Source organism: Balaenoptera ricei, chromosome 1, assembly GCF_028023285.1.
Source record: "Balaenoptera ricei isolate mBalRic1 chromosome 1, mBalRic1.hap2, whole genome shotgun sequence".
In the NCBI taxonomy this organism is placed as follows: Eukaryota; Metazoa; Chordata; class Mammalia; order Artiodactyla; family Balaenopteridae; genus Balaenoptera; species Balaenoptera ricei.
The window spans coordinates 118,678,477-118,696,341 of record NC_082639.1 but is presented as its reverse complement, the minus strand read 5'-3'; the positions used below and the strand labels follow the sequence as shown (position 1 = coordinate 118,696,341).

Sequence of the window (17,865 nt, the reverse complement as noted above, 5' to 3'; positions counted from 1 at the left end):
ACAGGGAAAAAAACGTAAAAAAGACAAACACATGGAGGCTAAACAATATGTTACTAAATAACCAAGAGATCACTGAAGAAATCAAAGAGGAAATAAAAAAATACCTAGAGACAAATGACAATGAAAACACGACGACCCAAAACCTATGGGATGCAGCAAAAGCAGTTCTAAGAGGGAAGTTTATAGCTATACAAGCCTACCTCAAGAAACAAGAAAAATCTCAAGTAAACAATCTAACCTTACACCTAAAGAAACTAGAGAAAGAAGAACAAACAAAACCCAAAGTTAGCAGAAGGAAAGAAATCATAAAGATCAGAGCAGAAATAAATGAAATAGAAACAAAGAAAACAATAGCAAAGATCAATAAAACTAAAAGTTGGTTCTTTGAGAAGATAAACAAACTTGATAAGCCATTAGCCAGACTCATCAAGAAAAAGAGGGAGAGGACTCAAATCAATAAAATCAGAAATGAAAAAGGAGAAGTTACAACAGACACCGCAGAAATACAAAGCATCCTAAGAGACTACTACAAGCAACTTTATGCCAATAAAATGGACAACCTGGAAGAAATGGACAAATTCTTAGAAAGGTATAACCTCCCAAGACTGAACCAGGAAGAAACAGAAAATATGAACAGACCAATCACAAGTAATGAAATTGAAACTGTGATTAAAAATCTTCCAACAAACAAAAGTCCAGGACCAGATGGCTTCACAGGTGAATTCTATCAAACATTTAGAGAAGAGCTAACACCCATCCTTCTCAAACTCTTCCAAAAAATTGCAGAGGAAGAAACACTCCCAAACTCATTCTATGAGGCCACCATCACCCTGATACCAAAACCAGACAAAGACACTACAAAAAAAGAAAATTACAGACCAATATCACTGATGAATATAGATGCAAAAATCCTCAACAAAATACTAGCAAACAGAATCCAACAACACATTAAAAGGATCATACACCACGATCAAGTGGGATTTATCCCAGGGATGCAAGGATTCTTCAATATACGCAAATCAATCAATGTGATACACCATATTAACAAATTGAAGAATAAAAACCATATGATCATCTCAATAGATGCAGAAAAAGCTTTCGACAAAATTCAACACCAATTTCTGATAAAAACTCTCCAGAAAGTGGGCATAGAGGGAACCTACCTCAACATAATAAAGGCCATATAAAAAAAAAAAAAAAAAAAAAGAAAAAAAAAAAAGTCTATCTGAAATTCTGGAGTCCAAATATTTTTAATATTTGCACATTCGTCTTTAATATTGATTTCATCAACAATATAATGATTGATCAAAATATATTTTAGACAATGTATTTAGATCCTGGCTTTCCATTATGTAATGGTTGAATAAATGGTATGACTTACTTCCATGAGCTTTAATATCTTCATGTGTAAAATGAAGATAATACTTAGCTGGCAGCTGAGCATTACATAAAGTAACAGAGATGAACATCCTGCAGTGTTTCCTGTGCCAGACACTGCTCTAGGTGCTGAGGTTATGGTCATAAGTGCAAACATAAGAAGCAACATTCCTGTCCTCACAGAGAAGGAGGAGCTGGCTAAGCTGACCGAGAAGGAGATACAGGAGGAAAACTAGACAAGCTGTGGTATCATAAAAGCCTACAAAATAAAGTGTTTCAAAAAAGGGAATATCAAAAATGAACTTGAGGTGACTGACTGCGAAGGGGCACAAAGAAACTTTCTGAAGTAGTGAAAATGTTGATATCATGATTGAAGTGGTGGTTTCAGAACTGTTTCCATTTGTCAAAACTCATTAAACTGTACACATAAAATTGGTGATTTTTATTGTGTGTATATTATACCTCAATAAATCTGATTTCTAAAAAAATGTATATGTCATGAAAAACAATTCTAAAAAGGGCAGAAGAACTGTTCTAGATGAAAGGAGACTAAAGAGGTGTGACAAGTAGATGCCATGTATGACCTTGGACTGGATTCTGAATCCCTCCCCCCAAAAGCTATAAAGAATATTTGGGGGCAAATGTGGAAATCTGAATATGGATTCTATATTAAACTCTATTGTATCAGTGTTAAACTTTGGTGTGGTCGTTTTATTCTGCTTACATAGGAGAACATCCTTTTTTTAGGAGATGCATATTCAAGTATTTACGGGTGAAGTGTTAAAATGTCTGCAACTAACTCTTAAATGGTTCAGAAAAAAACACATGTGAGTGTAAACAGATAGATAAAAATGATGCAAATGCGGAAAAATGTCAACAATTGGTGAAATCTCGGTAAAGGTTCTCCATATACTCACTGTACTCATCTTTCAACTTTTCTGTAGATTTGAAGTTTTTAAAAATAAAAATTGGAGGACTGAAAACAAGAGGGAATAGTCAACCATGTCAAATACTGTTAAGAGGTCAGGTAAGATGAGAATGAAGACATGACCTTTGGCTTTGGCAAGATATTGGTCATTGGTGACCCTTTTGCAAGAGCATTTCAGTAGGGGCAAAAGCTAGGTAAGAGTGGGCAGAGGAGAGAATGGGAGATAAGCAAATGGAGGCAACGAGTGCAGGTAACTCTTTCAAGAGCTTTGCTATGAAGGGTAGCAGAGAAACAGAACATGGAGTTAAGAGAGTCTCCCTACACCAAAAGGAATATTAAGACATTTTGTACGTTGATGGGGATGATCCAGTAGCGAAGAAACTGATCATTCAGGACAGAAAGACTAAAAATGCGGGAGCAAAGTCTTTGAAACTGTGAGAAGGACCGGAATGCACAATCCAAAAGGAAGGAGTCACCTTAGATAAGGGTGATGATGATGACAATGACAAAGGTGGTAACAGTGACTAACCTAACAGCTAGGCACTACTTAAAGCATTTTTGCTCATTTAATTCGCACACAAATCTAAGAGGAAGGTATTAGTAATATCTCCTTTTACAGGAAGCCAAGTACAGAAAAGTTAATTAACTTGCCCAACTATACTTATCCAATAAGTAGCAAAGTTGGGATTTCGAACTCCATGGAAGATACTTTTCTCCCAGTGCAATAAGAAGGAAGGCAGAGTTTGTGGGTGTAGATGCAGCTGGTAGTGGAAAGATAAAGTAGCTCTTATACAATTACATCTATTTTCCCAATCTAGCATTTGGGTGAGTTCATCAGCTGAGGGGGTAGGGAGAGGGGATGTTGGAGATGTGAGAAGAGAAGGTGAGAAATTCTTGTTTCAGACGGAAGGCAAGTGAATTTACTAGCAATGACAAGAGGTTTTTTTTTTTTAACATCTTTATCGGAGTATAATTGCTTTACAATGGTGTGTTAGTTTCTGCTTTATAACAAAGTGAATCAGCTATACATATACATACATCCCCATATCTCCTCCCTCTTGCATCTCCCTCCCATCCTCCCTATGCCACACCTCTAGGTGGTCACAGAGCACCGAGCTGATCTCCCTGTGCGATGCAGCTGCTTCCCACTAGCTATCTACTTTACATTTGGTAGTGTATATATGTCCATGCCACTCTCTCACTTCGTCCCAGCTTACCCTTCCCCATCCCCGTGTCCTCAAGTCCATTCTCTACGTCTGCATCTTTATTCCTGACAAGCAGTATTGAATGCCCCTTTGGAATTCACGGTCATAAATTTGAAGTGAATCTACTTGTCCTGACTGGATGATATTTTGTAGCAATTTTCAGCTGCTTGAGAGCAGGCATAAAGAGGATAGCTGGGTTTAACTAGGGTGGGATTTTTACAGGCAAGTGGGACCTAAGAAAAGAGGAGCCAGGAGGGTGGTTTGCAAGAGAGTGGTGATAGTATGGGACATGGAATGTAGGCTGGGTAAGGAGGGGTGTATGGCCATGATGGATGTAATGGACACAGGAAAAGCGGTAGGGTCAGAGGACTGGAGATCTGTGAGGTCAAGGAGTAGCTGGAGTGTGGGTATTACAGTAGGAGAGTAAGTAAGAGTCAGAGGGGGATGCCTGAAGAGGAGATTTCAAATGGAGTGCCATTATGGATGATGATACGGTCTAGAGTATGACTGTGTGGATGGGAGGCTGAGGTGGTGCAGAAATAAAAGATGACTGGCTCTAAAGAGGCCAGAGTGCTGGATGAGTCCTCTCTGTGGATTCTGAAGTTTTACAGAGAGCTGACAAAAGCAGTGGTGGAGAGTCATCAGTGAAGGCCGGATAGAAGACAGCAACAAAGAAGGGTAAGAGGAGTGTTATAAACTTGAAAGATGTTAGGGAGACCGAAGAAAAAAGGAGAGGTCATTTGGAAGTTGTAGTGGGGAGCAAAGATACTACCCACCCCGTCTGCAGGCTCAGAGGTATATGAGGTGGGGAAGAAAAATCAAGCTCTAATTTGAGAAGTAGCCCCAGTTAGAGCAAGAAGGTGAAGAGACGGTTCAGAAAAGAGGCTGAGGATGCAGCACAGTACTGAACACATGGTATATACTCAATCAGTATTTCCTGAATTTGAATCTTAAATTTTCTAATAGTATACTATATCCTAAAAAGGAAAACAAAACTTATTTACAAAGAAACCCAAACCAGATTAAAAAGGAAATGATCCTCTAATTATTGTATTTTTCAAATCCATGAAAAGGCTCATTTTCAAAAATTAGTCCCCTGGCCAAGAAAATCAGAATCAAACAGCATCTTATTGTTCTTGGCTTAATACAAACGGATAGCTCAGTGTTATGCAAGAGAATGCCTGGTTTTATTTTATAAGAATCTGAGATCAGAACAACAAAATTAAGTGAATTCTGCCTTGTTGAAGCTTAGACAATAGCCTTTCTGAGCATAAGCTGACCAGAAGTTAAATCTATTACGGTTCAAGCAGAGAAACCTAGGTACCTATGGAATAAGATTTAATAATATTCCCTAAGTATATTCTTTGGAGTGTAATATAGTACACTTTGAAATATACTGTTCCACTTGAAGTTGTAATATGATTGCTCCATGAAAGCTTCAGAGGTATGCCTTTACTGAAGGAAGATAAGTTCGTCTCAATGTTATAGTTTGTTTCTTTAAAAAATTTGTTGTCTTTGTAAGACTAAGAAAATGTCATAATTCTTTTATGCTTTAACAACAACAAAAAAAAGTTTTATTTTGTGTCTATAACGTTGCCTCCCAAGCATTTCTAATAAGCTGTCTATATACAGGTAACTGAAATTCTATAGTCCTCTATGGTCTTAATATGTACAATGAATATCTAATACTTTTTCTCTAAGACTAAATTTTATTGGAGTTTATATAGAATCCCAGTGTTTTATTTTATAACTGTATGTGGTGGTTTAATCATGATCATCAATCAGAATGTGGATTGGTTCAACTGCAGGTTAAAGGGCTTTTCATTTTCGTCTTACTCATTAAACTATGAGGTTCCCGTTACTAGACAGAAAATTTACCAGTAGTTCTATTACACCAGATAAATGGACTTGAGAAGGATAGCCAATTCTCCTAGTTTCATTAGAGCCTAATATGATGTGTCAGAGGAAGTAATCAGCCAACAATATACACTGTGCTCATTTACGACACACAGCTGGTATTGGGAGTGAGAGATTTCTCTTTTCCATAAAGAACCCAGCTGGAAGTAATCTCTTCTTTACTAAATTTCTTTAGTACTTTCTTCATTCCTTATGGGATGTTCTCTTCGGGATACAGTGATTTCTGTGCTCGTCTTATTCTTCCTCCTAGACTCTAAGCAAGTACGCTATGCCTTAACATCTTTGGATACTCTCAAAGTATTAATGGTATTATTTGTATTTTATCTAATATCCAGAACTAGTGGGAGAACAAAATGCAATAGTAATACTATCAATATCAAATTCATCAGTATTACGGATTAAATATAAATAGGCTTCTTAGGTTTGGTCTGGGAATCATATCACCATTTATGTGATATAGGAAACTGCTTTGAGTTCCAACAACTTAACTTACAAATTCACTCTCAGAACATAGCAGGGACTTCTTATACATCATGTATTACCAGAAAGGCCCCAGACAACAAGTGTACAAATCAGTAAAGATGTTAACTTTTCCAATTTTGTAAATAAAAGAGAATGATTTTTTTCTTTTAAAAATATAGTAATTTAAAAAGCAACTTTAAATTAAATCCTTTACTTTTTAAAAGAGCACAGGAATTTAAAAATAATATTTTGTGAAAACAGTGGGAAAATGTTTCAGAATTAATGCATGGACATATACCTAACCAACTGAACATTTTAAGTGTCTTTTAGTTTAATCCAAAGAATCTAGGTTAAACAAAGCAATTGCATGTCGTTCATAAACCAAAATTTCAACTTACCATTTATGTTTATTGCTGGTAATACAATTGACATCTTTGGTCTTGTAGTCTTGTTATGGGTGGTAGCTGGTAGCAGCAGGTGATCCTAAGAATAACGAAGAACAAGTTGTTACTCATAACAATTGGCTTAGTCCTATAACAAGCCAAATTCAGAGTTCCTAGGATGCCAACATTTCATTGCGATCATAAAAAAATGACAGTTTTTATTTGAACCTGGCTTTGGGGGTAATTAACTACAAACCATTTTACGATTCATTCATTCATAACGCAATAAACATTATGAATTACTGAATGACTATCATTACCAGGTACTATGTATCAATAGTATTCTTAGAATATTCCTAGGTTCTGATAACATATATGCTGCAGTATACTATAAAGGGTATTGGTCAAGCAGTCAGAACGGAGGGATTTTAATTCTAGCTCTGCCGCTGAATAGCTGTATGATCTTGGTCCGTTTCCAGTCCTGTAAAATGAGGAGGCTAGACTAGATAATGTCACAAGATACTAAAGTTATCTATCTAATAAAGTCATTTTCAAACTTCTTTTTTAAAGAAGAGGAACGTTCCCCCCACCCCAAAAAAAGAATTCTGATCCCAAATTACTGATATATAAAAGAGAGATTCTGACTGAAGCAAGGCCAAGGCTGAGAGCCTTGCCTGCTTAGCCTCCTCTTCTTCCTTTGAAGCAGCCAGTGTTAGACTATTCTTTTGGTAAGCAACAGGTATATACTGAAGAAGATACATAGTTCTTGCCTTTAAAAAGCACACAGCATAGTGGAAGGGTTAAAAAAATTACAAGTGCATGTCTAGCATAACTATATAATTCTAAATGTGATATTGCCAACCTTTGATCATCTATAAATGACCCAGGGCATCTGAGGTTTCTAGTTTCCAACCACACAAATACTGCAGTAAGAATGAGCCAAGAGGAGTTTAGCTTCAAAAACAGGGTAGTATGAGTGTTTTGGAAAAGATAAACACATCTGTAGGTATTCCAAAGCTGATTATGAATGACTTAATGAATTTGATATTAACTACTGTTTTCAATAACTCCTTTTTCCTAGCAAAAACATGGGAATTGTCACAGCAAAAAGGAAAAAAAGAAAGAAGTATATATATATATATATAAGTGCTTCTATTTAAAGGAGCATGATTAAACTGAGATAAAGCTGACACACAGTCTAACTCCTCTTGCTTTCTTTTCTTGTTCGTTTCTCATTCATTCAACAAACTTGCTATATGGAAGGACTCATCAAAAAGTAGGATTTGACATAGCTGAGAGTGATAAAAATTCAATGCAACTTAATTCAAAGTCAATGTGATTATGAAATGTAAATATCGACAAAGCTAAGAAAAAAATCTGTGAAAAACAAATTGAAATTAATGTACATGAACAGAACTGTACAGAAAACATTTGCAGTAACTGCTTGTGCTTTGTCTAATTCAAGGCAACATCTCCATGAGAACATACATGTTTTTTTAAAAAGAGGCGAAAAGATGAGTGAAATTGTTCTTTTAGAATTCCAGCCTTGCAGCATGAGAGGTTTTTTTTTTTTTTAAGTGCATTGTTAGACACAAAGATCACACGTTTCTGAGAGTAAGATAACATGATAGCCAAGACAAAACAAAACTTGCGGATCTTCATGCCATGAAAATTATAAATAGCTAAACTCCTGTAGTTAAAATACTGCTTCAGGATCCCCAAAATTGAATGAGAAAACAAACCAACAAACTTACAAGCCCCAAATTAAGGCTACTGTAAAAATAAACACACTTAGATTCCATTGGTCATGGGTTAAGGTCAGGCTCAGACTTAAAGCTGAGTTTCCTGCTAAGATCTTACGATTTTCCAAACATAATGCCTCCTACTTTCTTCATTAAATTTCAAACAAAGCAGTTACTTTTGCAGCAGAAAACCAAAAATCACATTATTATTTGTGAAAAAGAAGAATCACATCTTGAATGCATAAAAACTATTACAGTTAACCTGCCTTACCTCTAATTATTAAAGGTTTGCAAAATGGGAGGAAAACCTATAATTTAAAGTGCTTGTTTACCAAGAGGCCTACAGGTTAGAGGCCTACAGGTTAGAACGGCAGGGAATCAAAGCTGGTATACTACAAACTCTAATTGTGCTTATTTTATATTAAAAAATAATTTGTATACACACATGCCTGGGGCAGCGTAGTTGTTTCATTTAACATTTACTTCCTCTTCCTCAAGTTAAATGTTTCTTGCCATAACAATGAATTATCAATCATTTTTTTCTCTCCAACTATGTTCATTTCACTTTTTATGGCATTTCACTAATCCTAACAGTGACATCTCCAGAGAAAAGGAGCCAGTCAACAAGTATTTATTGACTTCTTACCATTCATTAAAAAAAATTTACCGAGCATAGTGACCTGCCACGTATTCAGCACTGTACTACAGACGATAGTTTCTTTTAAAGAACATAAATTCAAGCTTTTATTTTGTTAGGGAAAGAATGTTAATTGTGGCAGGAACAGTCATTTGTGCTCAATATCTGCTTTCCCTTCTATAACATTAGAATAGAAATAGGACCTTCCATTTCCAATGGCATTTAGTTGGGCACAAAGCCACTCAGAAAAAGGACTATATTCCTTTGCAACCAAATGAAGCCATACATTCAAGTTCTGGCCAATGGACTATAAGGAGAAATGGTGCATGAAACTTTGTCAAGGTGGTGATGGTGGAAGGCAACCTTCCTCCTTCCCTTTTCTCTTCCCTGCTAGCTAGAATGCAGGTGTGACTGCTAGAACTGGAGGAGCCATCCTGGACCATGAGATAGAAACTGCAATCTGAGATTTATGGACCAATAAGATAAAGGAGCTAGGGATCCTGATGATCAAGGAGCTACTGTAAGATCTCCAGAACTTCACATGAAAGAGAAGCAAAATTCTAATTTGTCTAAGCCACTATCATTTTGGATTTTCTGTCCCTCGTAGCTAAACACAACCCTGATTACTTGTTATATTATAAATTTGTGAAATACTAATGGTATTTACTCAAGAGAAATCTCAATAAGGGTTAAAGTAATCAGAGACAGCTTTACTCTATTTTTGACAGCATTCCAAAAACCACATTTGTTATCTGATATTACCTGATATTATCTGATATTGTTATTCTTAATATTACCCCCCCTTTTACTTATTTATTAAAGAACCTGTATAGGAAATTCAATCCTGGAAAAATACAGGTACAATTAGATGAATCTGAACAAAACTCTTTCTTTCCTATTAAGTCAGTTAATATAATCCAACTGCAACAAAGGTGAAGCTACTTAAAAATAAAAAGGAAAAGTAGAAAAAAAGATGTTGCCATAGAGATAAATATGATATATTTTGTCACTATCATTCAAAACTATGTTACTAACTTTAAGATATCTTCAAATGGACTCCTGAAAAGACTTTATAGGACTGAGATACCAGGGGATATCTTCAGGGAGGAAACTATGTGCACAAACATTATAATCAAAGCTTTGTTATTTTTATTCCCAGAGGAAGTTAGATAAACACTGGTGGGAAAACACCAAAACATTTCACTATGAGAATGAAGCATCAGTTTTCCAATGTTATGCAATATTGTGTTTGAGAAAATACACTATTTTCATACAGTTCTCCCAATCCCCTCTTCCAAGCACTTTGTTAGAAAAAGACAAAATATTAGTGCATAATACAGCACCCGAAGTTATCTGTTTCTTCTCTTTTTAACACAGCTAAAGCATTGGAGACTAACTTATCAAAAGAACAGGACCACATTTTGCTCAGCTGGAGGTTATGATGGTAAAACACAATAAAACTGAGGTCCTACTAAGTTTTGCCAAATGTTGATTCTACATTATCTGTGTAGAATAGAAACTGACCCTAACTTAAACTAACTCACTAGGTTAAATGATCCTTCCCACTCCCCTCTAAAACTTACTGACTGATGCCCCTAGCACACTGAACATTCATGACTAGTTTTTGTATTTTGCCAAAACTACTTTTGCTAATTGCATTTGTTACTAATTGTGTAATTTAATAAACTACTATGTAACTGATAAGATACAGTGTGAAAAGAGAGCACTGTGAGTGTAGTTTATTGCAAGAAAGACAACATGGAACTTTAGTAGATCTGGACCCAAAAGGAATTGGCCCTACCTCAAAACGTGGCGAATGAATGCACATTTATATAATTAACTGAAACAAAATAAGATACATATACATCTTTTTAAAAAAATGATCCCCTGCTTTAACCAATTTTGTTAATTAACAGATTACCCACTAGTCTCTGTTGTACTAGGTAAAACAGCTTTTCCTATATTAGGAAACTCTGACTCAAGGCTGGAGTGAGTGAGTGAGTGAGTTATTTATTTATTTATGCTTTTTTAAAATTTTTATTTATATTTGGCTGCGTTGGGTCTGCATTGCTGCGCGCGGGCTTTTCTCTAGTTGCGGCGAGCAGGGCCTACTCTTCTTTGCAGTGTGCGGGCTTCTCACTGCGGTGGCTTCTCTTGCTGTGGAGCACAGGCTCTAGGCCCGCGGGCTTCAGTAGTTGTGGCACGCGGACTCAGTAGTTGTGCTCACGGGCTCTAGAGCGCAGGCCCAGTAGTTGTGGTGCATGGGCTTAGTTGCTCCGCGGCATGTGGGATCTTCCTGGACCAGGGCTCGAACCCGTGTCTCTGCATTGGCAAGCAGATTCTTAACCACTGCGCCACCAGGGAAGTCCCTAGAGTCCTTTATTTTTGATAGAAAAGAAGGTCCTTAATATCTAACGATGCCCTGTAGGAATGAAGGAAACTCAATCTGCAACAGGTGGCACTTCTGACACTAAGCAGCTTTCACTTAGATCACTTAGATCAACATGTCAAAAAGTTTTGCAAATCAGGTCCACATTAATAACAACAGACTCTTAACATTTTATATTTGATCCATATACACTGGATTACATAGATGGGGTTGGTTTTCCAACACAGAAAACTGTTAAAACCAGACCAAAAATAAAAAGAGCATCTATCCTCATTTGAAAAATAGCTTTCTATTAAATTTTCTCTGATCTATGTTCCTACCCTAGAGAGCTTTTGTTTTCTATCACTCTACCTCATTTACCTTACCAAGTATCTTTCAAACTGCCAAACAAATTGAAGAGCACATCAAATCTTAAAAATAAGAAGGTCAAAGTAGTAATTAAAAGTAGGCCTTTCACAGTTATTTATCAGATTCACAACATTCTGAACTAATGTTAATTTCTTTTTTTTTTTTTTTTTTTTTTTTTTTTCTTTTTTTTTTAGTTGAAAAATCTGTAAGTTAAGAATGGATTAATACTGTAGCTTTTATTACTGTTACACTGACATATGACTGAGAGTTCCTACAGTTTTTTTTTTTTTTATTTATTATTTTTTTTTTATAGCTACTTTTGTTTTTTTTTTATTTATTTATATATTTTTGGCTGTGCTGGGTCTTCGGTTCGTGCGAGGGCTTTCTCTAGTTGCGGCAAGTGGGGGCCACTCTTCATCGCGGTGCGGGGACCGCTCTTCATCGCGGTGCGCGGGCCTTTCACAATCGCGGCCCCTCCTGTTGCGGGGCACAGGCTCCAGACGCGCAGGCTCAGTAGTTGTGGCTCACGGGCCCAACCGCTCCGTGGCATGTGGGATCTTCCCAGACCAGGGCTCGAACCCGTGTCCCCTGCATTAGCAGGCAGATTCTCAACCACTGTGCCACCAGGGAAGCCCTAATGTTAATTTCTAGTAGTTATACTAATTGTTGATCAGAAACCAAATGTGTCCCTTCATTTAAAGCAATTAAAAAGCAAAAGCAATTAGGAAATTTGAAATCATTTAAATACACAGACACACACAGGGACATATCCTGAAAATAAGAATTGCAAAAAAAAAAAAAAAAAAAATTAGAGGTAGTAAAATTAAGTAGAGTGTAATCATTTAAAAGCCTATTAAAATGTCTATGATGTAGGACTTCACATCATAGTAAAAACATAGGCAAAGTACATTACTCACCCCCAAACTAGAAACAGTTAATAGAAATAGCTATATGAATGCAGTATTTGTGCCACTAATGTATGCAATAAAACTACAGACCAATAAAAGGAAATGTAAAGTTTGCATCTGCACCATTAGCACACACGTCAGCCAGAGGCAGAATAAATCAAAACTATTAGTGCACAACAGATGGCCCAAGAGTGAGCCAAGGTTCACATTTTGACAAGAGGAAAATTTTGACACTAAAATCAAATTTGATAATGCAGGCAAGGTCACCAGAGGAAAAATTAGCTTGAAATCCTAATAAGTACAAACTCAAGTTTAAGAGATGGTTCTCATATCAAACTCTATAGGAAGCTCCCAGAACTGCCCAACTGATCTTGAACTCCCCTTTTATTCACACAAAAAAGTGTATGACTGAACCATACAAAACTGTCAATTTTTGTGAGTCAAATCTCAGTAATTTCAGGGGACCGCGGCTGCGCAGGCCGCACGAGGCCAGGTGCAGATGTATGGCGGCTGCCATAAAAGATGCAGGTGTACAACCTGAAGAGATATCCTATATCAATGCACATGCTACTTCCACACTATTGGGAGACGTTGCTGAAAACAAAGCCATCAAACATCTTTTCAAAGATCATGCACACGCCCTTGCTGTTTCCTCTACCATGGGAGCCACCAGACACCTCCTGGGGGCTGCCGGGGTGTTGAGGCAGCTTTTACCACCCTGGCTTGTTATTATCGAAAACTGACACCTACTTTAAACCTAGACTGTACAGAACCACAATTTGATCTCAATTATGTTCCACTCAAGACACAGGAATGGAAAACTGAGAAAAGATGTATTGGACTCGCCAATTCTTTTGGTTTCGGTGGTACTAATGCAACACTTTGTATTGCTGGCATGAAGGACAAATCATTTGCAATTAAATACTGATTTTTAAATGTTATAAACTGCATTAAGTTGAGAAATAATGTTTACATAAATGCATATTTTTATATATGAAAAAAAATCTCAGTAGTTTAATAAGGTTCAACCTAACAGTTATATATGTCTCTTTTTCAAACCCAGAATTAATTTTGAGTTTCATGGTCAAAACAAGTCCTTGTAAACTTCTCCAAGAATAAGACAGTAGCCTCCAAATCACTCTTCTCTCTTGAGAGTTTCAGGGAAAGTGTTTATAAACCTGGGTAGGATTGTTTTCCCTGAAGAAAGCTCTTAGACAAAATGTTGGTTACATGCTTTGCACAGGTAGAGGGCTAGGAAGTTTTTGACTCTATACTCCCTATTACTTCATTCAATAATTTGAGCTCATCAAATTTCAAAACTTTGTCAGCTATAATACAGGGTTTCTTCAAAGGCTGGACCGTGTGTGATTTAGGAAAAATACATTAGGATTCCTGAAACTTGTTATCAATCATCATTTGTTGAGTGCCGAGAGTGGGGCAATCGGAAAAATGTCTTATTAAGGAAAAAGATCAAACACTAAATGCATAGAGTTTAACCATATGAGAGTTTGTCAGACATAATGTTTATAAGATGTTTCATTTTAAAAATTGACTTTACTCAGGACTACTGGCAGGAAGTGAATTTCCTGAGAATTAAATTGCATCCTACAGATATGCTACCAAAGCAAAGCATGGGGAAGGGACAGAGGGAGGGTCTGAGGCTATAGCAAACTGAGTCAACAAGTTTTCTGAAAAAAGAGATTAATTAGGAAACACTTCAAGGAAAAAGTTAGATAGTGATATCAAAGAGAATTACTTTACTTTTTGTTGGAAAAAATGGGGAAAATGTTGGGTTGAGGCCCCCCAAAACTGATTTTTTAAAGTTGTAGGCAGAGGCTCTAGAAATGGGGTAAAGTTGTACAAGAGTAGTCTCAAATGCCCTAGGTGTGTAAGCAGGGGACGGGAACACGGGGAGATATTATTCTAGGTGATTCCTTCGTATCAATGATTCTACAACCTTCTAGAGGTGGAGGAAGAGGGGTCCTACTTAATTTATATTTCTAAAGGTATCTCTCCTTGCATGATTCTCAGTGTCTGGATATTTCCCCAGTCTTCACTACAGATGTTGATCCTTTTCTTTCCAAAGCAGTTTATTTTTTTATTTTTTTATTTTTTATTTATTTATGGCTGTGTTGGGTCTTCGTTTCTGTGCAAGGGCTTTCTCCACTTGCGGCAAGTGGGGGCCACTCTTCATCGCGGTGCGCGGGCCTCTCGTTATCACGGTCTCTCTTGTTGCGGAGCACAGGCTCCAGACGCGCAGGCTCAGTAATTGTGTCTCACGGGCTTAGTTGCTCCGCGGCATGTGGGATCTTCCCAGACCAGGGCTCGAACCTGTGTCCCCTGCATTGGTAGGCAGATTCTCAACCACTGCGCCACCAGGGAAGCCCCCAAAATATTGCATTTTTAACAAGTATCCCTGGTGATTCTAATGCAGACCATTCCAGGACGCTGATTTACAAGCACTGGCCAGCATAACACAGATAGAGGTAATGAGCATGGACTCTGGACCTGTACTGCCTGGGTTTGAATTCTGCCTCTACCACTTAATCTCTAGCTGTAGGATCTAAACCAAGTTCCTTAATCTCTCTGTGCCCTCGTTTTCTCATCAGTAAAATGGGGACAGTAACAATACCTATTGCATGGATTGTTCATAAAGATTAAACAAGCTAATACTTTAAAGCACTTGGAATAGTGACTTGGCACATAGAAAGCACTATTAGAAGTGTTTGGTAATTCTTTTTTAAACAAAGCATTCAAAAGTTTGAGGTCAGAGAAGTCCTTGAGGAAGTGCAACAGGTAACATGAGCATGGGCATTGACACTGCTGTCTGGGTTTATTCCTTTCCACCTCGCAGTGGAGAGCCACGGTTCCACTGCTGAATAAAGGAAACCGAGGGTGACAGGCACTTACAACTGATCCAAACTCCTGAGCCTAGGAATGAAAGCAATTTTATAATTTGAGCTGCAGCCTTTGTGTGACAGAAGAGCGACTGGGGCAGTGACTCTGTGTGTGTGTGTGGGGGGGAGGGCAATGGGGACATTTTGCTGTCTGTTGTTTGATTTAATACTCCCTTTAAAGTAGCTTCAGTAGACTCCATTAAAGAGCTACATGACTTATCAAGTTTTGGAAGTTTGGGATTTGTACTTCTTTTGGATGTGTCACTATGCCAAAATTAGTCTTTTAAAAGTGCAAGCAAAAAAGTCTAGTTTTATTTTAATTACACAGATAAAGGGTCTTTTCCTTTGTGGGGAGACTTCATAATGGTCTTCTGGCAGGGAAGCACCTTTAAAAATCAAGTTAAATCCTAGTATCCAAAAAAAAAAAAATTTCACAGGCCTAGTTATTTGAAGAATTTGGGCAGCCACTATCTGTGCAACACATGCCTTTCTCTGCTTCCCTCCGCTGATAATGTCTCCTACTCCACCCAATCCCTGGCCTGGCCCAGCCACTCAGCTTCTGCTGTGGCCCAAAGCACTTTTCCCCTAGCCTCAATCCAATTTGCTCTTCTGCAGAGTGGTATTTTTCTCTTTCCCCTCCAAAGGGTCACAGCTACTCCTAATATCCATCCAGGTCTAGCTGAGACTAATCTCATCCCTAGAAATGTGCTCCTTCTAGTAGGTTCAGTAGTGTTGCCTCTATTTAGTTTGATCAGGCTGCCATCATGAATACCAGTGTAGGTTATAGGGGCCCAGAGATTTGGGAGAGAGGACACTGAAGGGCCTATACTACATGGTACAAAACAGGAGAGATCATAGCCAAGTTTTTAATTTGATACTCTTGATATTTAACATTGGTAAGGCAAGCCATGGATTACATTCCTGAGCTGATTAAATAATTTTCAATTTGGTCATGTGAATTTCAAATTAGTTCCCCTAATCTTTAAGATTTTGTACTTAGTTTTTATGGTACTAGCTGTTGGTTTGGCTATCCAGCATTCCAATAGCTTTTCTTTTTTTTTTCTTTTTTTAACCATCTTTATTGAAGTATAATTGCCTTACAATGGTGTGTTAGCTTCTGCTTTATAACAAAGTTAATCAGTTATCCAATAGCTTTTCTATTTGTTGGTATCACCACTGAGTGCGTTTTTGTGAGGGAAATATCTCCAACTACAGAAGCCTGAAGCAATGAGACACAGCCTCTCTCCCAGCTCTCCGGCAACTAGAGCATGGACATGTGTCCTAAGCTTGGCCAATCACATACTCCTTTTAAGTTCAAAGACTTGGGCATTAGTGAATAAAGACTCAGAGAGAAACAGATTATTCATAGCTGTGAAGAGAGTCTGCCACTGGCAGCAGTGCTAGCAAGCTGTGGGGTGCTGAGTGGTTGGTGGTCCTAACCCAACTTCTTGAGCTGAGACAATGGCTGTGTTCTTGGCTGTGTGGCCTCCTTTGGTTCCCACCACGTTTCAAGCTGAATTCTCCAGCCTTCCATGGAGTCTGTGAACTAACAAATAGCCTTCCAATAAATTCCTTTTCTGCTTAATGTCTGCAGTTTCTGCTTTAAGTTACAGTAGGTTTCTGTTGTTTACAACCAAGAAACATTACTAGCACAGAGCTGTAATTTCATTTCTGACATATTTGATACTGCCAGTTAATGTCTGACCTAAATATTAATTTTAATTAGATTAATCATGGCATTATTTTAGGTAGATAAAATACAATCGAGTGAGTCATAAATCAATGGACCTCCTTATTTCCCATTTGATGCCCAAAGTAATGAAAATTGACTCTGTCACTACCATTCTACCGTAACCGTCCTCATAAATATTATATACTAATTGACAAAGCCACTTGCTTTTACCCAGTCCTCACCCTAGATTTTTCTCTGCAGCATTTGACATGCAACTTTCCCTTCTCAAAATCTCTTAGTTCTCATTCCCCTCCAATGTTTTTGTTGTTGTTGCCTTCTCTTACACCACATCCCACATTAATTACTCGTGTTTCTTACAGATGAATCTTTTTTCTTTTTTTAATTTTTAAAAAAATTTATTTATTTTTGGCTGCATTGGGTCTTCGTTGCTGCGTGCGGGCTTTCTTTTCTTTAGTTGCGGCGAGCAGGGGCTACTCTTTATTGTGGTGCATGGGCTTCTGATTGCAGTGGCTTCTCTTGTTGCGGAGCACAGGCTCTAGGCGCGCAGGCTTCAGTAGTTGTGGCTCGCAGGCTCTAGAGCACAGGCTCAGTAGTTGTGGTGCATGGGCTTAGCTGCTATGCGGCATGTGGGATCTTCCGGGACCAGGGCTCGAACCCGTGTCCCCTGCATTGGCAGGCAGATTCTTAACCACTGTGCCACCAGGGAAGCCCCCAGATGAATCTTTTTTCAATCCATATTGTCACTTGGCATTCTCATCTAGTCCCATGACTTGAAGTATATGTCTGGCTCAAACCTCTCAAAACATAACTGAAGACCCATATTTACAACTGTTCACTAAACATCTCCACTGAAATATTCGTTAACAGGGTATTTAAGCTACAATTTATCTTCCCCCTGTGTTTCCTATTTTAGTTAACTCATCTATTTCTATCTAGTTATCCAAATAGAAACCTAAAATCATCTTAGACTCCTCCATTT

General features: G+C 37.7%; 1 protein-coding gene across 1 annotated transcript in view; it reads right to left on the bottom strand.

The window, feature by feature from the left end:
* ATF6 (activating transcription factor 6) overlaps positions 1-17,865 on the bottom strand; it is a 225,394-nt gene that overhangs the window by 51,273 nt on the left and 156,256 nt on the right. The window contains exon 15 of the mRNA XM_059935010.1: positions 6,288-6,372. Coding sequence (XP_059790993.1) covers positions 6,288-6,372 — 85 coding nt within the window. The remainder of the gene's footprint in view (positions 1-6,287; positions 6,373-17,865) is intronic.